This window comes from Podarcis muralis, chromosome 10 (genome assembly GCF_964188315.1).
Source record: "Podarcis muralis chromosome 10, rPodMur119.hap1.1, whole genome shotgun sequence".
In the NCBI taxonomy this organism is placed as follows: domain Eukaryota; kingdom Metazoa; phylum Chordata; class Lepidosauria; order Squamata; family Lacertidae; genus Podarcis; species Podarcis muralis.
Window position 1 is genome coordinate 1441230 of NC_135664.1, and position 26658 is coordinate 1467887.

At 41.8% G+C, this 26658-nt stretch overlaps 1 protein-coding gene across 1 annotated transcript in view; it reads left to right on the forward strand.

The window, feature by feature from the left end:
• The first annotated feature begins 3466 nt into the window (after positions 1–3466).
• LMNTD1 (lamin tail domain containing 1) overlaps positions 3467–26658 on the forward strand; it is a 95467-nt gene continuing 72275 nt past the window's right edge. Inside the window, exons 1-2 of the mRNA XM_077935590.1 lie at positions 3467–3473; positions 3643–3770. Of these exons, the coding sequence (XP_077791716.1) occupies positions 3467–3473; positions 3643–3770 (135 nt within the window). The remainder of the gene's footprint in view (positions 3474–3642; positions 3771–26658) is intronic.

Genomic DNA, 26658 nt, shown 5'->3' on the forward strand with positions numbered 1-26658 from the left:
ACGCAGAAAGCCAGTCCTTGGGATCTTTCTTCTGAAGTCAGGTGTGCTTGGTCCTGATACTCATTGCTGCTTTAGTAAACCATTGTTTGGTTATGAACTTCAAGTTACCAGCCAGCAGAGCAGAGGAGAGTATGAGTCATTAAGTATATTTCTTTATTTATATGGTGCATCTTAATGGTTGCAAGAGAAATGTGATTTTCTCTAGTTAACTTATGCATGTTTATCACTCTACACTTGATGACTCATAGATATATATGGGAACAAGAAAGCTTTGCATCTGAGCTGATATGAGACCTCTATTTCTGGCATTAGATCTGTGTTGGCCTATTCATACCGACCTCACCACTTGATTCTGGATTCATGAGTTGGTGAGCCCGCCTGAATAAACAAATTCTTAAGGTCACAGTAGAAGCAACCTCCCTGCCCGCTTTCGCTTTTCTTTCTTTCTTCCTGCCTTGCTTTGTGCCTCTTTAAAATGTTTCTCACACTAGCTGGGTGTGTTGACTTTTGACTTTTGCCTGACATCTGTGAAGTGGGGAAAGGGTCTCAATGGCGGTGGGCAGCCTGTGGTTGGACTACAGTTCTCAACAACCTTTATCATTGGCTTTGTTGGCTGGCGTTGTTGGAGTCGAGCATCATCTGGAGGGCCACAAGCTCCCTATCCCTGATCTAAACCGAGAGCTGTGCATGGGGTGGTAAAGGCAAGCCCTCTGTGTGTCGCAATAAATGCTTTGAGGTTTATAAGCAGCGTTTTCCTTCTAGGAAAAAAAGGTGCTGGTACTCATCATGAAGTTGTTACAGCAAGTGCCACAGTTTTAGCCAGTGCTTTTCTTCCAGAAAAAAAGATGCCGGTACTGTGTACCCTTGAGTACCCTCAAGAAAAAGCACTGTTATAAGTATTTCTATATAAATACAGCTCACCAAATGAATCCTCTTGGATTGTATGGTTACATTCAGGATCCTACACTCTTCCCAATATCCCCAGCTAGGTGTGATCTCCCTATTACCAAGTAACCTTTTCTCCCTAGTGAGCATCATGCTATATTTTGCACTCAGGTACAAATACTGTACCTAAGTACAAAATAGATATACCACACCATAAGCACTCTGCCACTGACATTTTCACTTCAAGTGTGAAAATGTCTAAGTTTGGCACAAATATTTAGTCTACATGGACGGGTGGGTATGTAAAAATAAAAATCACTACTTAGACCTTTAACATGGTAGATAATGTTGCTTTCTCATCTTGTGCACCTACTTTTTAATGAAATAGCACTGATGTTTGCTGGAAGAATAAGTTCAGATATTTTTTGTACAGTAAAAATGTAAACCAATATTTTATGGTTTTAAAAAAATATCCACCCAGCAATAATGTGTCAGTGATGAAATATTCAACAGCATTAAATTCCTGTGCTAATTATCTTCCCACAGTTTAGGCAGGACATTTCACTATTCATTTTCTTTTACAGTTTTGTAATAAAACCTTAATTTTGCTTCACCAAGGCCTTACCTCAAAAGCTTGCTAAACAAAAGGTTGTAAACTAAGCCAAACATAACCAGTCAAGTGTCTGTAATAAAAGGCTCTATTTGGATTTATTAGGCAAACATAAGAGGAAAGCTTTTGCAGGAACAGATTTAATATATGGTGAATTTTATAATAAAACCAATATATCCAACCAGCTAGTATGTATTTCCCCCTACATTTTAGAGTTTTCTGTGAGGTTAACCCCACTCATGGATTTGTTTGCATCACATTGTTGCTTGTAAACGGCCACATTTTTAACGATGCCCTTTCTTCTATAATTTTGCACCTATAAAGATTTGACTTCTCAAATGTCAGATTTTACCTGGATCATTCCAATGTCTATGTATATTTTAGCATGTACAATCAAAGCCATCAAACCTTTTCTTCTTCTTATGAATGGACACATCTGGTGCTCTATACTGGTCTACAACTGTAATAAAGTGTTGATTGATTGACATCTGGTGCTCAGCTTTTCTAATTTGGGGGCTGGAGGAACAGGAAATGGAGTAATGCTCCCCGTATGAGCGAAGAGCAGACAACAAAGCCAAAGGTGTTGTGCCCGGTTATGTATTTGTTTCTTAAAACTGTATCTCACCCTTCCATTGAAAAACTCAGAAAGTACAGCTTTATGACTGGTAGAAACAATTTGATAATGCCCCCCAAACAAAAAGTGGTTTTGCTGTCCTGGAGCAAAGGCAGAGTTGGTGCCAATTTTGTTATTTTCACTGTGAACTTGGTCAACAACAGCTGATGATGGGAGGGGTGCATGTGCTACTGGGTTTACAAAAGTCCACTTCCATAATCCAATTGATCCAAATTTCTTTAAACTGTTGGAAGCTCACCATATTCAGCAAAAATGTCAAGATTGTAATGTAACCTTCATACTTTGAAATAATTAAACACTCATTTGAATGTCTCTGGCATAACAAGTCCCATAAAAATGGTGCTACTACAGGATCAGTCATAGCATCAACTGATTCATGTTTCCTCTCCATTGACATTATTTGTAATTTGTTGTCTTTCTCTGAAGCAGAGACCAGCAATCTCTACTTTCCACAATGAGGATGCTTCAGCTTCATGACGTTCAGCTTTTGTTCCTTACACCACTTGCCTGAAAACAAAGAGAAATTTTAGTATTAGAAATATTAGAAATCTTACATATTATAAGTATAAAATTAGTCTGTGGCCTAGTAGAGTCTCATATGATTGATTAAGGGTGTGTGTGAAGGTTTTATGGTCATATTTGCAGGGACTGGACTAGATGACCCTTGGATCCCTTCCAATTCTATGATTCTGTGATCTTGGGGGGTGGGGTCATATTGACGTATATTTTGCTCTAGGATGCTTAGTTTGGTCAGAATATACACTTCCAGAGTTAACGCTAAATACCGTATTTTTCACTCTGTATGACGCACCAGACCATAAGACACACCTAGTTTTTGGAGGAGGAAAACAAGAAAAAAAATATTCTGAATCTCAGAAGCCAGAACGAGAGGAAAATACCACTGCACAGCGAAAGCAGTGATCCCTCTTGCTGTTCTGACTTCTGGGATAGCTGCGCAGCCTGCACTCGCTCCATAAGACGCACACACATTTCCCCTTACTTTTTAGGAGGGAAAAAGTGAGTCTTATAGAGCAAAAAATACGGTACATTACTTCTGGTAAATGAGCCACCAGATCTTCTGGAGGGCCATGAAAATTTGTGTCCGGGCTTTTAGACTTGCCTACCCATGTACTGTCTGAAACCAAAGGGGCATATTAGTTGCCAGATGTAAAATTTCTTTCACCTCTCCCACCCCACTAATAACAGTATTCCAATTTTGAAGTACTTCATTCTAAACATCAAAACCCGTCTTAAAAATAATTTCTTAGTTTTTTGTTCTTTACTAATTCTGCCTCCTTAAAATTATATTGAGGGGTTCCCATCAATAATTAGGAAAAATGGCAGGTAATGGGTAACGCTTTGCTGCACAATTGGTTGAAAGAGGCTTTTGTTTTGCTGTAGCATTATACATGGTGGCTAGACATGATTTGGCAGCACACTAGAGATTATGTATAAAATAGCTAATAATGGCTTTGCATCCTCCCTTTGTTGGACTCCTTTCCTTCTCTCTTAGGAATGATTTTCCTCTTTCTCCAACAGCTCATCTCCAAAGAGCCTAACAGCAGTCGAGCCATTGAAAAGCTGCAGTCAGAGCACACAAGCAGACAACAGCACATGGAAGACCTAGAGGCAAGGCTAGAGGTCAGTATTTTTCAGTTTGCTGGTAATTGCATTCCGGAGTTACTATAAAGCAGAATTTGCAGAGGCAGATGGACATTTCCATTTAATTTCCGTATGATTTTTTTCTACGCCTAATGTTAAATTGTCTGTTTCATAAACATGGTCATGTTTGCCATTCGCAATGCTTGAAGTTAGGGTCCTTAGAGAAATTCTCTTTTTCTCTTTGTTTGTTTTTGTGGGTTTTTGTTTGGTCATTTCCGAAAGAACAATCACACTTTGAGGCTGGTACATTAGCACTGTGTGTCAAGACTAGCATATTGCAAAGAGAGAGTGTTTTGATTGAGAGGGATGAAATAAATGTATGCATCTGAATAGGTGACTTTCAAATGCTGCATGAATAGGAAACTGTTACAGGAAATCATGACAACCCATGTACAAGAGAGTTGGACAAGAAAAGCACTGCTTTTCAATCAGCCTGGCATAGTTTCATTACATACATAACTTTGATAGAACATGGTTATAGGTTGCCAAGAGCACATGGTGATTTGTGGAGGATACCTTTGTTTAGAAACTGAAATGACTTAAAAGTTAAATGTAATTAAATAGACATTTGGTCTTTGGGGGGTGGTTAAAAAACTGCTGTATATGAATCACTGTTTGTGACTGATATATATTGCAAATAAAGAAAAACACAATGTGGGAGAAGAAATCCTGCTGTCCCAAATTTAGGCTGCATAGAGTCCCTCCATCCCAGGAAGTTGACAGTGGTGTGTGAATATTCATTTATTTATACCAACCTATTACAAAAATCTCAGGGTGGCTCACAAGGTAAGAATAAAATATAAATACAGCATAACACTCACATTGTGGAGGGGAAGAGCAACATACAAACAAAAAGCTAAAACAGATTAAAAGGAAAATTAAAAAAGCTTTTTACCTGAGACTGAAATTGTACCAAAGAAGATTCCAGGTGAGCCTCAGTGCAAAGGGCGTTCCACAGCTGGAGAAGCACCACTGCAAAGGCTTCTCACCTATAAGCCACCTGCCACACAGAGCAGAGGCAGTCCTTCAAGTATCCTGCTTCCAAGATCTTAAAGGTCAAAACCAGCACCTTGAATCATGACCAGAAATGGACTGAGAGCCAGTGAAAATGGTGTGCTATGCTTGTATGTAGCACCCAGTCCCAGTTTGCAGTCTTGCATCCATATTTTAAACTAACTGAAGATTTCAGGCTATTTTCAAAGGCAGCCTCACATAGTGCATTGCAGTAGTCCAATTGGGAGAATACCAACTCATGGCTAACTGGGGCAAAACTATCCCTGTCCAGGTAAGACCATTGTTTTCATACTAGCCAAGATTGGCAAAAGGCTCTTGGGCTGCTTCAAGACATGTTTGCAATCACTCAGCATTGGTGTTCACACGCTTGAGGTGAGACAATTTTGTCTACCTGGGTTCTGTCATAACCAGCAACTTCTCCATCGATGCTGAGCTGGACAAGCACAGTGCTTTTTTCTGAGGGTACTCAAAGGTTTGTGTTGCTACTTTTCATGCATTTACATGCTGGACTTTTTTGTTCTTTGTAGTCTGTAGTTTTGATAGCTTGTGTGTTTAGTTTAAATGCTTTGCTGTATTCATTTCATCTTTGTTGTACTGGTGACTTTAAAACACTGTATGAATAAGAAAATAAAAATTTCCATTGTGCAGGCTTTTTACACACACTTAGTGTCTAAACTTATTTTTGGACTAAGCTGTCTCCTACATGAAAAGTATTATAGGAAAACAATACCTAACTATAATTTCCTCTGGAAATGTCAGTGCTGTTGGTGTTTAAGCCAAATGCCAAAAATAAAATTTCAGAGCCTGATACTGGCTAGCCTTGGCCTTGCCAGTTCCTGTGCCATCCCTGGATTAAATCAGTGCCCAGTGAAGAACAGAGTTAATACAGAAAAGAGAGGCAGACAAATAACTGACAAGAGACGATTCTGGTATATGTTAGATCAGAAGGAAGATTTTGGCTGCAATTCACAGTAAGGCAACTTACAAAACAGTCCTATTAAGTAAGTCCTACTGAGCAGTAGGAGGTATTCCCAGGTAGGTTTGTATAGGTCTGTAATCCTAATTACAATTTACTCAAATATGGTTTAGGCAACATACTGTTTTCAGGATTTCAGCTTTTATCTGCACATAAGCAGTGTTACATAGAAAAGACCAAGGAAAGGCCAGTTATGAGAGAAGTATGTTGACCTAAAAGACCCCCAATCCTGTTATGATAGAGGCCATGTTCAGATACTTACTGGGCTAGCAGAACCCTTCACATTGCGGAGGAAGAGGCCTACCTCCTCCCTTCCACCAAGCAGATCATCTCATGTGTGATACAGACACTTCCCTTAGATGCTATTGACACATTATTTCATAATTCTTCTCCCAGGCACCAGATTGGGTGCCAGTGTGAATATGCCATTGATGCAAGTCACTGACGTTTTCATGGTGAAGGGGAAAACCTTGCTTTATAATGTAACAACTTCCATTCACCCAGCGAATATCTGGACTGAGCCAAAAGTTATCTTGGCATGGTACCTCTCCATTATTTATTTGTAGCATTTCTACCTCACTTTCCTCAGCTATCCAAGGACCCAGAAGCAGCTAGCAATGATGCTTCATACAGAGATATTCACTGTACGTGAAATAATCCTAAACCCACAACATGAGTTAGTCATATGCATCAGATGAAAGGGAAGCTCGAACTTTGCCAACATTCCAGCTCATGTATTTATCTAAAAGCTTGTTGGGGTGGGGTTTGGGAAGGAAGATTTGCATTCTTTTCTGAAAATATGAAAAGGCAGACAACAGCAGTCCCCTTTCAGAGCTTGTGGACAACGAAGAATAGAGTGTTGCTTGTCTTTCTAGATATAGCTCAGCTAGATGGAATGCAAAGTGAAGTCTGGGCTGCCAGTCTTGAAGGGTGAGAAAGTTCATGATGCAACAGATGTCCCATAAAATACAGTGGCTCTATGCCACATTTATATTACTATGACACCCACATAGATTTTATACTGACGATCAGCACCTTGACTTTACCTCAGAAGGAACTGTCGGTGTTCTTGTATAATAGTGCGTTCTCTCTGACCAAATGTGGGAATGGTTGCTCACCCCCTTTCCTGGGTGGGCGATGGTTGCAGATAAATATTGTTTGGAGAAAGAGAAAAATCACAGTTCAGCTGTGGATTAATAAGTCTCAAAATAGAATTAGTCTTTTAAAATGACATATAAATGTAAAAATCAGTGCCCACAATCTACAAATGTATTTGGGATGTTTGAGGAGTGTTTGAAATCCTGTGGAAAGCTTTATAGTTGGCTGTAATGTTTCATTTATTAAATATATATCTCACCCTTCATCTGAGGATTACAGAGCAGTTTGCAGTATAAAAACACAAAAAATACATAACATAATAACAAATAGAACAAAACAATAGCACCCCTCCATCAGATGTGTGCTCACCTAAATAGGTATGGAATATACATTTTGATGACAGAAAGGAGGAATTATAGCAAAACCACAAGGTCAAGCAATGTGAATGTTTAGGATATATTAGATTTGAGTAAGGGTAATATGTGAAGTTTTTTATATGTTGAGTAACTTTAATGTCTTGTGCTATTTCATACAGTTTTGGGTGTTGTTTATTTGTGTCATTATTCTCAACATTCCATTTTGTGCTCTGTGTGTGGACAAATCTAGTCTAGTCCTTATTGGAGATGGATGGATGGACCGACGGACGGACTCAGTTCCAGTGTGGAAGTAATCCAGGCCAGATGGATGTCTTTAGCCCTGCAGTGAGCTGAATTTTGTTCTTGCTTGGTGATCACACAGCAAAAGAGAGGGCATTTCCACCCTTTAGTCTGACAACATAACAAAAGTATCTGAAACAATATGTCAGGCTTTGGGGAAACAGCTTCCTCTCTTCCTTGGCCGTGGATAAGCAGATCAAAACAAAAATAGTCGCTTACCAGTTAAAGAAATTTTTAATGTTCACAGTGAAAGAACAAAGACTCCATCTCGGAGGACACTTTCCAGTGAAAGGGAATCTGTTCATTTTCTCTCTCCCTGTTCTTCTTCTCCTAGCTGTTCCCCACTCAGTTCCGCCCAGCTGTTGTCTTCCAGACTATATCCCTCTGCAAACTACTGCTCCAAATCTATACTGCTCCACTGCTCCTGGGCAGCTTCAGGATCCTGGTCAGGAGCAGGGGGAGGGGGAGGCCCCCACCATTCCTCATCAGAGTAGCTCTCCTCAGCCTGGTCTCTGACACAATAAATGAAATATTGAAAAACACACAACTTAACTGAACTATTTCTATGTGAATCACCAGATACAAAAACCAACAGCAACACCTCCAACCAGCCACCCCCCAAAACAACACCCTCCCCCAACACACTTCTGCAGTCATGAACCAGAATACTGGCAGTTGGGAGAAAATTTTCCATCCATAGAATGGTAGTAGCTGGAAGGGGACCTCAGGGATTAGTACTAGTAATAGTATTACTACTATTTATCACCTGCAGGTCATAGGGTGGTTCACAACATAAAAATACAAAATGAAAGCACAAAATACATAATAAAGCAAAAGCAAAATCTGTGCAAAAAGACCTCTTAATGAAGGAGAGACCACTATCTGCCAAGGCAGTTGGCTCCACCCTCAAACAGCTCATGCCTTCAATAAGTTCTTCCTACTGTTTAGGAAAAGCTTTCTCCTCTCACCCTCTGGAACAGGCTTCACCAACCGGGCATCTTCTAGATGTTTTGGATTCCAACTCCCAGCAGCCCCAGCCAGCTTGGCTGTATCAGCTGATGAGAGTAGCAGTCTAAACTACACGGACAGCTTGATGTTGGCAAAGAGTGCCCTTGAACAGGGCATCCAAGACTGTGGTTCATGGACCACCATTGGTCTGTGAGTTTCATTCAGATGGTTTGCAGCATGTCAACATTAAATATTCATATTGAATTTTGCTTTTTTTATTGCTTCTTTTAGTTCTTATGTTGTATCCTCTTGGACTGCGGTTTGCATTCTATGGAATGCAAATTGTAATACAGTAAAATGCAATATAAGAAACAAGAGCAGCAATAAAAACACAATTAAAAATCATATAGCATTTAGCACAGAGCATTGCAATTGCTGCAACAGGTAAAAAAAGTCAATAGGAGGTCTGCCAAGACCTTCATAATTTTTCAAGTGGGAAAATGGTGTGTGAGCCACTGCTCTTGAGCAATGCCAGTGGTTGGGAATTGCAAGAGGGGGCAGTTCTGCTGCCTCAGGTTCTGCTTGTTGGCTTCCCATGGGCATCTAGTTGGCCACTGTGAGAACAGAGTGCTGGACTAGATGGGTCCTTGCCTGATTCTAACCATTTTGTTTATTTAGCACAGATCATATGTAGTCCATCATAAGTGTAGGGAAATAGTAAGAGAATAATTGTGGAAGCAGGGTTGCATTTATGGTGTGAGCAGGCAAAATTCATCTTTACAAAGATTATGAAATCTCAAAGCATTGTAGGGAGTTGGACTAGATGTCCCTTAGGATCCCACCCAATATATTGTTCTATGATAGAGCAGGGCTTTGACATCCAAATACAATTTACACTTTGGCTGCAGACCAGGTTCATGACTATCCACAGCAGACCTGTACATGGAATCTGTAAAACAGGAAAACCTGGATGTACAGTACAATAACTGTAACCATACCACTTTGTAAATATGCAGAGCAGCAGTTCAGTTTAGCAGCTCAGTGTCACATATAACAGAAGGAAAACAATTGGCAATCAGGCTGGGAGAGAGAAAGTTTTAAGGCAAGGTCAATTTAAAAGTATCAGCTCTTACTTTGAAAGCTTTGAAAATGGCCCAGTTTGCCTAATAAAATGCAGACCACCTTACAGTTACAGCACAGTACCTCCTGGCTGAAATTAATGGGGTAGCACAAACAGAGAATTGATATGTGAATGTCTCCTTCTGCGCTGCAGTGTTCAATTGCTTTCTCTGAGTCATTTTCACCTGTGCTGAGCTGAGCTTGTTCAAGAGTGTCCATGAACATCAGGGGGCAGAACAACCTACTTACCGTGTCTTCCATAGATAATGATCCAACCCTGGCAACAGTTTATCACACAGTTTATGCTCCCTGTTTTATGCAAACACAGATACACTGCTCCCAGGCCAGTATATTAATATGAATTGAACATGTGGACTCTCTAAGAGTTCTTGTCCATGAATTTGTTTGTTTCAAATCCCTGTTTAAAGGCATCAGAGACCATGGCCTCCACTACACCTTGGGACAGTTGCCTCCATGAGTCAAAACTTTTCTTTTAATATGTATTTTATTGGTTTTCTGCTGGAGCACCATAAATTGGTATTTTATTGGTTTTCCGCTGGAGCACCATAAAATAACTTAGAAACAAAAACAACACATGAGTGTTATTGGATTGTCAGTTTCAAAAAAAGTATCAGTAAGGTACATACATAATAGGTTCACTGATTAATTAGTCCCTTCCATAGAGATGCATGTGTTATAGGGAGCTGCAATAACTGTGCTGACTTATTGCTGTGATCACTAAACAAAGACCACATGCCTAAAAAAAAAATTCTCTCTTTTTGCCTATCCATTAATAACTCCTGCGTTGGGTCAAGCGTTCAGAAAGTGATATTTCCTGTACACGTGCATACCAGGAACTCAAAAGTCATACCCTCCAACATTTCTCCAATGAAAATAGGGGTGCCCTATTTAATAATAATAATAATAATACCCCACCATCTGACAAAAAATCTGGGTGATCTAAAATTGTGAAGGGAGTTGGAGCTAAAACCAAAGTAAATCCTTTAAAAACTTTGCTTCATTTGCCATTTTTCAGCTGAAGCCTTCAAATCGTTGTGCAATTTCATTTTGTCTTTCCTGAATCTACTGCCAACACATTTCTCTTTTTTTGCCATATTGTTTATGTTTTTCTCTTTTTCCTAAACGTAAATGCCTCCAGTCCATTAGCCATATGTCATAGCAAAGGTGATACAGGAGCTGCAGAGGTGAGAAAGATTAAAGTTCACATACACCTTGGCTGCAGGGCTGAGCTATAAATGTGATATTCCAACACTGTCATTTACTGCCTGAAAAACAGTTACCGTATTTTCCGTGTATAACACACCCCCATGTATTTGGGAGGACTCCAAATTGAGGAAATGGGGGGAGATTGTATAAGACGACCCACAATTTTGAACATAATTTTAAATTAAAAAACCTAGTCTTATACACGGAAAAGTACGGTACATGAGAGAGAATGTGTATTTATAAAATTAAAGTCAGCATCTAAATTGGCAAAACAGAAACAAAACCTATTTTGCAGGCCAGGGTTTGGGAGGAACGTGCATAAATATAATGGAATTAATTCAGAGAGGGTGTAATGCCAGGGAACATCACAGAGCCTAGCTGACACCTGCCTTTTTCTGAGTGCTTCCATATTGCATGGAATATGCATTAGAAAGCACAAAATACATAATTAGAAAGGAAGGTTCAAAGAAAAGGCTTAATTTAAACACTCACGTTTTCATCTATGCTTTTTGACTCTTGTGGCAAGTTATGTAAGAATGTTAAGGAAACTTCAGGAAAACACTGGGAAGAGAACAAAAAACTCTGGTTGCTATAGCCTGAGGGAGGAAATTGCATGGATCTGGGAGGTATATAAGGCTGTGCTGCAGAACCTCAAGGGGAGTCTTGCCATCCTACATATAACCATAAAACACTGTTGGTTGTAATGGGACCCTATGCCTGTATGAGACCCCAGTTGATAAAATGGCTTTGGAGCAGGTGGATTGTTTCAATTATGCAGTAAATGCAGGCAGGGGGAGGCACAGGTGCTCTGTAGAAGGTGGGTTTGGCCAACTTCAGCTGCAGTTAGAAATCGCTTAAGCCCAGAGCTGTGAACCTTTCCTTATTTGGCGGGAAATTCCCTTATTCCAGCTCCATTTCCCGCTGCTATCCCGGATTGTTAGATATCCTGTAGACTGTCCCCAGGACAGGTGAGGCTGCTGATCCCTTATTTTTTGAGGCTCCCAGGGACTGATCCCTTATTTTCAAATCTGAAAGTTGACAGCTATGCTTAAACCTAAATCATTTTTAATGCAGACTTTCATCAAGTTTTTCTTTTAAATCTCAATATGTAGAAGGCTTAGCATTATTCTTCTTTAGATTGGAGGCAAGTAGAAGGCTTGTTGTTTTAGAAAGAGAGAGTGTTGAAAAGGTAGGTAGGTGAAGGTAAAGGACCCCTGAACTGTTAAGTCTAGACAAACTGGGGTGCAGTGCTTGTCTTGCTTTTCAGGCTGAGGGAGCCAGCATTTGTCCACAGACAGCTTTCTGGGTCATGTGGCCAGCATGACCATGCTGCTTATGGTGCAACGGGACACCGGGACAAGTGCCAGAGCGCACGGAAGCACCGTTTACATTCCCACCACAACAGTACCTATTTATCTACTTGCACTGGTGTGCTTTTGAACTGCTAGGCTGGCAGGAGCTGGGACAAAACAATGGGAGCGCACTTTGTCGAACAGTTTTGAACTGCCAGTCTACCGATTCGCAAGCCCAAGAGGCTTGCTGGTTTAGACCACAGCACCACCCACTCTCCTATTTAAAAAGTAGTACAAGCAAACTATTGTGTACACACTTCTTTTTAGAGCTGGCACCTCAGTCTAGGTTTACTACAATTCCTCTTGTATGTAAGGGGGCACCATAGCAGCTCCAACCTCCCCCACCTTGTGTTGGGCTAGAACTGTTTTTCTTGGCATGTGGAAATACATTTCCCATGATGCCATTGCCAACCAGCTGTGAATGCTCAGAGGCCTTTAGGCTTTGCCATGCTCACGTTGGTATCACTGCCCTTGGTACTTTTCTTGATTCAGACTTCATTTGGGTGTATGAAGTAGAACTGTGATTTATTTTACAAATGAGTTGTTGACTGGAACCAGGCAGTTGCTTGCTTCTCTTTCACTCTTTCTCTAGCATTCGCTTCAGGATGCGAATGGGGCTCTGGAACGGATCCCATTCGCATCCAGAGGTACCACTGTAGCCCATTCTAAATGTAATGGGAAACCAGAGTTTCCTGTTATCTGTTTTAGCCACAGTGAGAGTAGGTTTCATATGTTTTCCCTTCCCAATTCCCCCTCTTTCACTTTGGCTTTCCTTGCCAAGCACTGTAAAGGTAAAGGGACCCCTGACCATTAGGTCCAGTCGTGACCAACTCTGGGGTTGCGGCACTCATCTCGCTTTATTGGCCCAGGGAGCCGGCATACCGGTTCCGGGTCATGTGGCCAGCATGACTAAACCGCTTCTGGCGAACCAGAGCAGCGCACGGAAACACCGTTTACTTTCCTGCCGGAGTGGTACCTATTTATCTACTTGCACTTTGACGTGCTTTCGAACTGCTAGGTTGGCAGAAGCTGGGACTGAGCAACAGGAGCTCACCCTGTCGCAGGGATTCGAACCGCCGACCTTCTGATCAGCAAGTCCTAGGCTCTGTGGTTTAACCCACAGCGCCATCTGCGTATCCACTTATCCAGCATTCTCACCCTGTCAGTAGAATCACATGACTTGACTTCAAAAGGGAGAAAATAGACATCTGATTCAACATTCATCTGTCTGGAACTGCAATAGCCTGTGTTGCAAATATTTACATTATATAACTCATTTTCTGCAGTGTGGAGATTAAGCTTGAGTTTCCACCAGATTAATTACTTCTTGTCATTGTAGGTGTGAGTCTTTCAGCAAAGGAGTTAGGGATACTTAGAATAAACTGTCCAACTACTGAGCAGAGCAAATAAAATATGCATTGAGCAAAGTAGCCCTTAGTGGCACTGGAATTACATTGCCAATAACTTCTTGTTTCAGCTTCCAAATGGTTCTCAAGGGGCAGCAACACAAATGAGGTTAACTGTTGGTCAGCAGTATATTAAACTTATACTGTGGATCATGTTCCTGGCAAACCGAATGCCCATCTTCTATTGTTGGATAGCTTTTGAATATAAATAAAAAAAGAAACCCTCTCCAAATTAATGCTCATCTGCAGTCTAGAGCAGAGTTAGTATCTATACCTAGCATCCCTGGGCCCGGTGCTCTTGTAGAGACCTCCACAGACATTTTAGACTTCCTGTTCCTCACCTCCAGCTCAGTGTTTGAGCAGCACTGGGTGACTGAATATAGCTGCCATTTTAATCTCCCATAATGCTTGTGTTATAGTGTCACTCTGGATTCTTGTAGGAAGTAAAAATGTGAAATGATCCCAGGCAGACAAGCAAGCTCCGATAAGAATTAATGAGTCTCTGGCAGTTTTATAGTACGTTTATTTGCAATTAACATCCAGAGAGCAGCTCCGAGCTTGCCGCTCTTAACTACAAGTTGGTCACTCTGAGTCTCCACCCCTTTCGCAGGATGAAGAGTACCAAAGTCCAGTCTTTCCTCTCTTGTACTTCCATTGCATTTTAACCCTTTCAGCTCTTCTGGTTCAGGGCGAAGGTGGGTGAACTCCCCCCCCCCACTCTCAAACAAAGAGCCCTCTAAACGCTGCCTCCCTCCTGGTTGAATAGCAACCCCCTCTATGCCATCTAACTCCTCCCCTCCCTCTGCCTGCGAGCTTCCCAAGTCTGCTGCTCTATCTGAGTCTGGGAACACTTGATGAAGGGAAGCCAAACTAACCCATGCCTGCTCTGTCTGTGATGGCATTCCCACGCCTCCAGAGTAAGACTCTGGCTCCCTCTGTACTGGCATTCCTTCATCTCCAGTCAGACTCTTCGCAGGCGTTCGATTCAGCCATGTCCCTGACAAAATGGCAGCCTTCAGCTACCTAACACTGGTATGGAAAAGGGCCATAGTTTAGTGGTAGACCATCTACTTTGCAGGTTCAATCTGGTCCCAGGTTCCATCCCCAGCATCTCCAGGTAGGGCTGGGAGAGATTCCTGTCTAGAATCCTGAAGAGTCAGTGCCTGTCCCAGCAGACCAGTGTTTCTCGAACTTGGGGCCCCAGCTGTTGTTGGACTACAACTTGCATCATTCCTAGCTAGCAGGGCAAGTGGTCAGGGATAATGGGAGTTGTAGTCCAACAACAGCTGGGGACAATGTTTGAGAAACACTGGTGACACTACTGAGTGAGATGGACCAGTGGTCTGACTCAGCAGGCAGTTCCTATCTTCCTGTGTTTGCCCATCACCACTGCCAGGTGAGTCCACAAAAGACCAACAACGGAGAAAGAGTCCCACAAGAGGGCACTTTGCCCAGGGCCCCCTCAAAGCTGGAGATAGCCCTGGACTCCATTACTCCATTTCTCTGTATGTGTAGACCAAGCTTAACATTATATATTCTCAGATACAGAAAAGAGTATAAAGACACACTGCGAAGACCTCAACAAAGAACTGCTGGTTACAGTACAGATTGAGCCTACTGCAGAGTGCTTTAACCCTTGACCCAGACTTCTGCATTCTCTCCAAGCTCCTTTGTCCATGGAACATTAAGAGGACATAGCAATAAGGGCGCCATGCAGATCTGAGAAATTGCCTCATAAAAGATGAGGGAGGTAATGAGAGATGAAGTTTATTGCCATTCCCATTTAGGTCATTCATTCAACTTACCCAAAGGATCAGACTGGTTACCTGAAGAACGTCCTTGACTTCTGGGAAGAGTTGCCTTCCAAACTGTTAGTTTGTGACTCAAGCACCCAGGAGACCCCATCCTTTCTGGGCCCTTTCCTGGTAGCTGCAGCCTTGAAGAAGCACCTGTCACATTAGGACAGAGAGTTTTGAATGATATGGATCTTGCTGTACTTTCTGCACTATTTCCTACAATGAACACTTATCCTTATAGGCTGCCAGTTTTCTTAAGGTGCTTTGTCCGAAAGCACCTCTGATATAACATGACAGGGCTTGTCTAGTTAGTAAGACGAGATTAAAACTGGAGAAGAAGTAAATACTGTCTATGATTAAAAAGGTGTGACCATAATGTTAAAGGTCTTGCACAGGGAAAAACTGGAGTGTAAAAAATGTTTGTGAGTAGCAGTTCTCCCTATGGGGCTATGTAACATTCGTCAGTTTCTTACAATGTGTACAGGACCAATTGTATGAAGGACCTCCATGCCAGCCCCTCATGCGTCCTGCTGGCTGCTGGCGTTAAGTGGAGATTCCTCATGCATTCTGGTTGGCTTACCTGCCAAGAGGCTTGCAAACACTGTGGCCCACTTGTGGAGCTCTTTGGTGACTTCCACGTAGGAACTGTGAGTTATGAAAGGCTACAGTGTTACAGGACAGGGGTAGAGAATGCACACCCCTAGTGTGGGTCATTATTTCAGTCAAACCAACAATTCTTGCTTTGCCATATGGGCACATGAAGGGGCTGAGCCTCACAGAGCTTTTATGTGAAATTTGCTAGAGAGAACTCTGGAGATCACTTCCTTTGTCTGCCTTGGCAGGAAGCTATACTACATACTTCCTCCATTCCTAGGCAGTCTCTCTTCATCATGTGTCAGGGACTATCTGGTTAGTATACGATTTCTGTAATGTAATTTAAAAAGGGAAGGAAATTAAACATATTTTTTAAAGTAGTCTTTTTCCTTTGCTTCAACCACCATGCCTTCCATTGCTGGGACCAGTGGCGTAGCGTGGGTTGTCAGCACCCGGGGCAAGGCAAGTAATTTGCGCCCCCTAACCTGTGGATTTGCCCTAAACCCAGATGTTGCGCCCGGTGCGGCTGGCCCCCCCTGCACCCCCCACGCTACGCCACTGGCTGGGACAATCATATTCTTGTTCCTCCAGGGCGGCTCATGTAACTGGTCTCACTTTAGCCTCCAAGCTTGGAGCTTTGGTCTTATTTTAATGGGAAGGCCACGAGGAGAGGATGTGTAAGCAAAACGTAAGTGCCAGAAGAACACAGCAGGCTGCTGAGAGGAGACATCCACAAGACATTGAAATTCTGCAGGGTGGAAGAGTAGGAATCTCTTTCAAAAGATCTCTTTTGAAAAGATCCTTGCCCCCCCAGTCCACAGAATTTCAATTCCCTGTACTCCCTGGGAAGAGAGAATAATTCTTATACCTCTGCATTGTGGATATGCCCCCTCAACAATTCTCAGGACTCTTTGGGGACTCTATGACTGTTAATGTGGTATAAAGCAATACAACATTGTATTATGGAGTGAATCACTCAAACCTGAATCCAGAGAGATGTGTGTGTTTCTGCCCACCCATCAGCTACTTTGGTTCACAGAACCAAATCGTAGATATGCAACTAACATACTCAGAGTAGAGCCATTGGAAGTGCTCACTACACTTTTGTGACTTTTCTCAAAGAATCTTGGGAATTGTACTTAGTTGAGGTGCTGAGAATGCTCTGTATCACAATTGCAGCTCTCAGGGAACGACAATTTATTGGGCCCTTTGGGGAAAAGATAATGACTAGTTAATTGTGTGAGTATTAATCTGGGAAGCACAAAGGACGGGGAGAAATGTCTGTGGATCAAACTGTGGAGCCCTGAGTGGGAAATCATATCAATGCAGAAACACAAATTTTTCCTTCTCACCGTATTTAATTAACAGTATACCATCATCACCCGGTGCTTGACAGAGAGCTCTTTAAAAGGCACTGCTTTAGTAGCACATTCACCCCTAAAAGAATTATCCTTTTCTATGTCCTTCCCCTATAAAACATCCTCATTGCTTTTGTTTTAATACTAATGTCCATCCTGAAAAAGAACGTGCAGTCCTAGCTTATACTCCCTGATGTGCATGACATCAAGCCAGAGAGAGAGACACAAAATCAGTAACAGACCTGTGGAGTTTGGGAGGTGCACATATGGTAAAATGGAGGGTCTGTTGATTTTCTGTATTATAGCTTTGTTGCCATAACTGTTGCAGCAGGAATGTAAAAACCAAAATATATTGCCAGAAAGTACACACACAGTCCTCGAACTGTGTGACTCATCACTTGCAATTGTTGCCAGCAGTGTGTCTCACAGTGCTTCTGCCTCCATGAAACAACTTTTTTTTTTACTGTTCAGTTCTCCTTCCCCTCCCCTCCCCTCCCCTCCCCTCCCTCCACCTCAGTTCCTTGCAAAATTATGTATATTAGAAAACTGGAGAGCCAAGAGCATTTTTCTCTCCTACTTCAGTATCAAAGTGCAGCTGGGCCCACTGTGACTAGAATGTTGCGCACAGCACTCCTCTCTCCAATCATCTAATCCAATGTTTCTTTTCAGATTTGCCAGGCTTTACTCACTCCACTGTGAGTAATAGTGCTTGGGTAGAAAGAGACTGGCAAATGGCAGTTTCTCTTGATGACAAAACAGCTGTGTCGCCCTTCCAAGCTTCCTTGGCCAAATACAGAGCTGTAGAACTCTGTTTCTTCTGAAAGTGGCACAATGATTTGAAAATGCTTTAGCGGTCCCAGCGCCAGAGCCTGCCACGATGGGGCTAATGCCCAGAGGAGCCTGCTGCAGCCAACACCACCTTCCCTTTTTAAAAAGCCATTTTTATGGCCCAGCACTCAAAGGGTGCAATATGGCTACAAGTGCAGCTGCCCACAATGCTTCTGGTCCCAATGTATGCTGCGTAGGGGCCAGGAAGCATTTGGGGAAACGAATATGGTGGTGGTGTCTGTAGCTGTTTCCCCTGGCACTTCTCTCCTCAGTGTTGTGCTGCCTTCCAATACTGGTCTTTGGTGCTGCTCACCGCTGCAGGACCCCATCTGTCCCCTCCACTCAAACAGTCAGGGAGGTGCTGAGGAGAACACCAGGGTGGCGCTGGGGTGGGACAGAGAGGGAAGGGAGTTCCAAAGGGTAGGTGCCACCTTCACTAAAGGCCTGGTTCCTGATAGGATGGTATCTGCAGGATGTCTTTATTATTGCAGCATGCAAGAATCAGTTGGGTGTGTAGGGAATGAGATGTTATTTTAGGTATCCTGGTTCCAAGCTGTATGGGGTATTGGTATTGTACACCAATATCAGCACCTTTAACCTACCTAACCCCGTAGCTGGCATGTGACATATGTGATCAAACTTCCTGACTTCCCTGCTCCCTTGAAAACGGGGGGGGGGGCACCAAAGTTGATCCAGGCAGCAGTGCTGGGGATGTGTTTTGAACCTACACCTGCACACAGACCCATAGATCGGGGAAATGCTATAGTAGAAGGGCTGGCCCCTCTCCTCTCCTCTTTTGCTCAGATCAGTTTTGGAACCCCCTCCACCTACTTAGCAGGGGAAAGAGTCAAGACACCTGATCACAGATCTTCCACGTCAAGTGTGGTTAAGTCCCAAACCTAAATGTTAAGCCTGATGTATAGGAATTATGTGCTTTGCTGTTGACCTGCAGCTGATCCACCCACCGCTAATCTGTTCTTCCCATATATACGTGCTGGCTGTTAACTCCCCGTTTGGCATTCCTCAAGCATTTATCAATGAGTGTTCAAAAGTCTCCTCAAGTTGGGACCCTGGCTCATTGGCAGCATTTGGCACTGAAATGAAACAGACCCAGGCTTTGAAATTAGCCTCAGGACTAAATGCAATTTCCAACTCCAAAACAGAGGGAGACAACAGGCAAGTGATACTTGGCACCAGCCAGCAGAGTGGTGCATTTCTCGCGTACCATAAGCGCCTAACTGCCTAACTTTGCTTTGCAAAGCTGAACGTTTCCAAAAGTGATCTGGAAAATGTTTAACTGCCAGAAATCTAGGGCTGCGTCAGGCAGTAGTGAATAGAGGAGGATTAGAGGGAGATTTCCAAGGCTTACTGGAACATTCTGGACAGTTTACAACTGAATCTGAATAGGGTCCTGTGCCCTGTGTGGATGTACTGAAATGTGGGGAAAGGCATGCTTGGTCTGATGTTGCTGTCTTCTCTGCACTTTCCAATATGATCTACACCCCAGGCATTCACTCGGTGGGTGTTTCTGACCCACAGAGCCAAGCACAACTCAGGAACCATGTTTTCTGGTCTGCCACCCAGTTGCTGGGCAAGTCCTCTGTGTTTGCTGTGCCAGTCAAGCAGCAAGAACAGGAAGTTTGTCACCAAGGCCCTTGTCACTGGTTGCTAAACATAGCTGGAAGGGCCAGCTCTACCATTAGGCAGACTGAGCCAGCTGCTTCAGATGGCAGGTGCTGAAGGGCATGGGACAGACAGAGCTAGGTGTGCCACACAATCTGCCTTACACTTCCTAAGCTAGCCTACTACTCTCAGTGGTGCCCCATCACCAGGGTTAAAGTAAGATCCAGGTGCAAATCTGCTTGGCTTCTGTAAGTGGAATGGGGGGGTGTCTTACCCTTTGCCCCAGGCAGCAAAATGTATTGGGCCAGGCCTAGCTGCTGGTGGGTTACAACTTGTGCAGGTCTGAACCTTATCCTGCCTCTTCCATATTTATTGTCTCTCCAAAGAGGAATATTGTGAATGCAGATTCATGAAGGATATATCTGTCGCTAGCTATTGGCCATGGTTGTTAAATGAAACCTCCAGAGAGGCAGGCAATATCTGAATTCCATCCAGAGGAAAAGGCCATCATCTCTATGCCCCAGAGTTACCTGGTTGGCTGCTGTTGGAAACCTGGGCCTGGTCCAGCAGGACAGTTCTTTTGTTCTTTTATCCAATTAACATGATCAGTGATATGGCTGTTTTATTATTATTTTTTTAAAAAAGATATTTATTAAGAATTTTAAGATTACAAAAGAGATAAAGAGAAAAAAGGGGGGAATAAAAAATAAAAACAATAGAAAGACAAACAACAGTCAAACAATACAAATCGATAAAGGTCAAAATCAAAAAACAAAAGCAAAACACATAACACATCAAAATCACAAAACAAAGATAAACCACAAAAATTTAAAAACAAATCCAATATTCCCAAATCCTTAACTGCCATAACCTTATTTCATCGACCTCCTCACACCTCCCTTTTTTGTATTCTAGTTATTATAACAGCAAATCCTTTCCATTTTTCATAATATCCTGTCATTAAATTACATTGATCTATTTTAACCTATATTACATATAAAACCCTAAAATTTAAAACTTAAGTCTTATTCATACCAATTTCTCCTAACCTTAACATATTCTTGCAAAAACTCTTTTTAACATTTCTGCTAAAGCCAAATAATTTCATTCCAACATTTTTCTAATATTCATTAATTTTCCAGAACAATCCTAGGTAAAAAAATTTTAAAAAAACTTTCTTCCAATCTTCATCCAACGTCTCTTCCTCCTGGTCCCGGGTTTAGTCAGTCCTTTCTATCCCATCCATCTAGTTCATTAACCTGGTAATCTTATGTCCGAGGCCCTTAAGTCTCTTCCATGTCCCTTCCGCAGATCTTCTTCATATTTATACCTGTACTTTGCTTTGTCTCCTACTCCTTTCACTCGTGGAAACTCCAACTTAACAATATTTTTGTCCCTTCTCGACAGATCAGCCCCTTTTCCATAGTCCACACTGAACTCCATATGATTTTTAAAGACATGTTTCAAACCCCCTCCAAAATTGAGGACCCCCACATCCCCAAACTCCTCACGGCCCATTGCCAGACTTGAAAAGTCAAAACATCCCTGCATAGGGGGGTCTATCCAGCCCCCCATCTCCAAGCCAAATATAACTCTATCTCTCCAAATCTGGCTTTTTCCAAGTTCATTTGTCAGATCCAACAACTCATGTTCCTGCTGGGCCACAGCTCCCTCCATCTTTACCACCCGAGGTCCAACAACTACCTCCTCCCTCATCTGATCTGTCAGAGCACAAGTTGGTTCCTGGGTGGGTTCTATATAGATACCCACTGCCTGTCCAGAATTTCTAATCGCAGCAGTCATCAAATCCGTCTTCTCATGTAGCTGTTCCAGTAAAGCACTTGTCAAATCCGACTTCTCATGTAACTGTTCCAGTAAAGCACTTGTCTTGCAAAAAGCATGCACCAGAGCCTCTGAGTACATTGTTATGCAAGGTCAGAAGTCTGTTCCCACGGTCTTAATCTATTTGCAGCTGCCAGGCTCCCCAGTTCAAGTTCAGTAACAGTTTCACAAGCTCCCTCTAGGGGGAAAACTTCAATTTGTATCCATCTCTTTTCTTTTCTTTTTTTTCAAAGGCAGGTCTAACAACAAAGTTTCCTTTTTCCGATATTTTGTCAATATTTGTTCCTTTAAAATGCGAAGGAGAACAATGGAATCACTATGTTTCTCTTCTTTTAACTATCTGTCAAAAACGTTTGTCTGTAGTCAATGAACTTCCCGAAAGCTTCTGTCCTGACACCCCGCTTCCAGGTTCAAGATGGTGGAAAATTACTTTTCTTTACACTCTCTTCTGCAGGTTTAAACAATCCAGAAAAAATCCCCCCTCTTCTCCTGCTTCCGAAGGGGGTTCAGTACTTTTAAATGATGAAAGTTAATCCTTTACGAACGATTTTTTAAACTCTAGTTTACCATGTCTTTGCTTTAAACTATCTACAAGAAACGGAAGGCTGACTTCCTGTTTAGACCTTCCCGCTTCAGTGCCAATTTAAAAAGAATTTCTCAGTCCGAATTCACGTTCTACTCACTTCTTGTTGTTTAAAGTCCAATTGTCCAAATTTGATCTACTCACGGGTAGTTGTTTTTGTAGCCAAATTGTCCCAGGAAAAAGGTAGCGCTCTCCGGCAACGGCTATGCGGCTTCGCTCCACGGAAGAAGCAGTTGACTCTCAGCACCGCGCCACTTGCCCCTCTTCGCTCCGGAACCCGTAATTGGGTTCCTTTACGGATTGGGGGGGCGCAAAGGGTGGATATGGCTGTTTTAATTCCTCCCATGGATTCCCCTACCCTTCCAACATTTTACATGTGAAATTAGGAACATGGCTGTGCATGAACAGGCAGAGCTAGAAGCACAGTCCAGCAGCCCAATGTTTTAGCTGCTCAGCATTGTTGAGTCCAACACACCCCTACGTGCTTCAGGCAGAAGAGAGAACTAAACGTGCAGGCAAGCAGATGGCTCCTGCTGGCAAACACACACACACACACACACACACACACACACTCCACACAAGTGAAGGACGTAATGTGCACATGCAGGTACCATATTGTATTTATGTCATTAGAGGACTCTGGTCTCATTTATAGATGAGGAACATAGAGAGCACATAGGATCAGACAGTTTATGGCAGAAAATTCTTAAGCAGAATTTGGAAGATCCATTCAGGAAAAACTTTGGTAGAGATTTTTCAAGCAGTTGCCCCACCTCCACCCCTAAAAATACTCCAAAATGAAATGAATTTTCTCGTGGAGCTTTTATACATTGTTATTGCTGCCTCATTCCCTTGCATCCCTGAAGCTGTATAAAGCACAGAGTGCATGTTTGGCAACCTCTGGTTTCTCCTGTGAAAGAGTAGCAGGGAGCAGCAGTCAGTGCAGGCACTGTAGACAGTTCTGGCCCAGATGGACGAGCAGCCGGACCCACCTGAGGCACCACTTCCTATGTGCAAAGCAAAGAGAACAGCTGCACACAGGAGCAGGCTTTGGCAGGTGTAGCTTAGGGTTGCCAAATGTCCGGAATTTCCTGGGAAATTGTCTAGGAAAATTCAAACATATGGCAGCCCATGCCAGCAGTGTCGTTTTTGCCAATTCCCTCAGAAATAGTTAAAAAACGTCCAATTTCTTTTTGATTTTGCAAAAAAAGCTCAACACAGGAAGGTCACCCTTTGTGGCATCTAGTTACCTTGTATGAAAAGTTGAACTGCCTGTGATTATCTGTACTCTTAACATGGAAAAAGCCTTATGGATTCAAGACCAGTGACATGGAAACTTCCAAAATCCGGGCTTTCGGGGGAAATTGGGGGTGCTACAGGGCGTGGTAGCCCCCCAAAATCCCTCTGGAGGGAGACCAGAGGGTCAAGATCCCAGCGGAGCCAACAGCGGATCGCCTGGCCGTCAGGTAACTCCATAAAAAGGAGCGAAGAGAACGGCGGGCAGAGAAGCAGGCACCGGGAATCCATTGTCTTCCCCCCAAAAGCGCAGCCCCAGGCTTGCAAGGCGAGTGGGTGATTCTCAATTAACAATAAATTTGAACCAATTTGGATTTATAATTGGATTTTTATAAAAAGGAAGGTTTTGGAATAAAAAGAAAGATTGAAAAACGGAGGTCAGCTTCATCTGAGATCGAACAGCAACGCACGACTGAGAGCGGAGTCGGAAATGAGAGGTTGGTGAAACAGCAAGCGGTTTGAACTTCTTCCTCTGAGAAAGTTTGTAAAAAAGTTATATACAGTGTTGCAAATAGTTGCAAAAGCGGGTAGAGGAAGCAGAAACTTGTTTATGTACGACTGTGGAGGGGTCTTCGTGTAACGATTGGTTTGACAGAAGGAAAATTTATAGAGGCTTCCCGATACTTTCGGTTTAAAAAGAACTGCGCAACAAAATAGTGCTTTTGTAACTCTATTTTACTGAAGTTTAGTGCGATCTAGCAACAGAAGGAAGAAAGTAGAAAAGAGATAAAAAGACAGATTGATGGATTGACTGGATTACATTGAGCAATGCACTTCCCTTTTGGCACCTTCTTATTTTCCTTTTGTTTAAGTCCTTCTAAGTTTAATTTCCAACTTTTTAAGGATTGCTGAGTCTGCATGAAGGTTTTTTGCTAATCCCCTCCTCTGAATGGTCTATCTGGCTACGTTGTGACAGAGCCACTTGAAATATATAGGGACTAGATGCCTATTTGGATTTGATTTAAACTGAGATTTAAACTTCTATAATTTTGGATTATTTTTAGCTCCCCCTTTGTGTTTTTAGGGGGATCCTGTTCTCATTTTTATTTTTCATTTTTTACTCTATTTTCCCCTCTTATTTTTGTCTTTATTTTTTATTATTATTTTTTGTTGTTGTTATTAGTATTCTTTTTTTCTACAAATTAAATGCATGATTTGCTAAGTGGATTTTTACAAGTATATTGGGACATTTAGGCAATTGGAAAATATTTAACATTTGGACTTAATTTCATCAACTTAATATAATTGAACCTTGGATTATTTTTTCATTCCCTTTTGCTTTTTCAAGACACGTCTGGCCATTTTCTTTTTTGGTTTCTTTCTTGTTTTTTCTTCCTTTGAGATAATACTATTGGCTAGGGAAATATATCGATTTGGATATTATCATCATTCAACCCTGGAGTCTGTGGAGCTTTAATCGTGGTTTGGACTGGATTTAGCCTAAGTGGTGGCAAGAAGAAGGAAGAAAATTCATTGGTCATCCTGCCCATCGGGTTTTGGGTCCTATAACAATTTTGGGGAAAATTAAAGGAAATTGAAGTTTGATATTTAAACATTCAATAGGATTATTCTGGAAACTTTTTGAACTATAATTGGAACATATAATTCAATTGAGATATAAAAATAATTTTTAAACATTTTGTTACTGGGCCTAAGAATATTTTGGGAAGTGTGGGAATATATTAATTTTGTTTCTCCAGAAAAAGGGTTGTGTTTACATTAATTTGATAACGACTATATATTGAGTGGGAAAGAGTTGAGATTTGGTAAAACTATGTCTCACACACAGAAGAAAGCGAGTGAAAGTGGAACTCCGGCGGACAGGAGAGGTTCTAAACAGGAAACAGACTTCAGAGGAGAAATTTTGAAAATGTTTGCCGAAATTAAAAATGATATTAAGCAGAGTGAGAAAAATTTAGAATCCAAATTAGAACAAATGGACAAAAGAATGGGCCAGATGGATAAAAAAATGGGCCAGATGGACAAAAAAATTGACGAAACAGTTAGTGAACTGAAAGGACAATTAAAGGACGTGAGTAGGAGGACTCAAACTTTGGAGGAGGGAATGAAAAGGAATAAATTGGAGATGAGGGAGGTGAAAAAAGAAGAGGAGAAAATGAGAACAGGAATGTCGGAAATTAATAAGGCACAGGAGGAGGTCTGGGACGCGATTGCCATGAATGAACTGAGACAGCGGGAAGTGAATCTGAGATTTAGGCTTGTCCCTGAGGTGCAAGGAGAGAATATTAAAGAGAAATTAATAAAGGAGATTGCACAATGGATGGAGCTGCAGACAGAGGAGGTTGCAAGGACAATACAAAATGCATTTCGAATCAAGACAAAATCAGTGAAGGCAAAGAAGTTCCCAGGAGATTGTCTGATCACATTTAAAGACAAAGAGATGAGAAACTTGATACTTCAAAAAAATAGAGAAAAGAAATTGAACATAGATGGAAATTATATAATTATTTTTAAAGATATCCCAATTAGGTTGTTAAAACGAAGAGACCCATACAAAGCAATGGTGCAAATCCTCAAGAAAAACAACATAGAATTTAGATGGGAATTTCCAGAAGGCATTTCTTTCTTCTACAAAAGCAAAAGACACAGACTTACAAGTCCGGAGGAAATAGGTAAATTTTTGAGAAAATATAAAGAGCTACGAAGTGAAGAGGACGAGACAAGAGGTGCAGAACCAGGAATGGAGGCTGCAGGAGGGGTAGACTTGAAACAGATAGAAGAAGAAGAAAGGAAAAAGTTAGAAGAAGAAGAGGAAGAAGAAGTAGACAGATTATAAAATTTGTAATAAAATTTCCAATATGGCAAAGATGGTGTTGAAATTTTGGACATGGAATATTAATGGGATTAATGATAAAAAAAACGGAATAAAATTGAACAACATTTAAAAAAGAAGAATTTGGACATTATTCGTTTGCAAGAAACTCATGTGGCAAGAAGACATAAAAAAGTTCTGATTAACAAAAGACTAGGAAATGAATTTATATCATCGGATAGGACCAAAAAGAGAGGGGTAGTATTGTATATCGGTAAAAAAATTGAAACTCAGCAAATTTTTAAGGATGAAGAAGGCAGAATTATTGCAGTCCAGATCAAATGGCAAGGAGAAAAAATAGCAATCGTCGGGATCTAC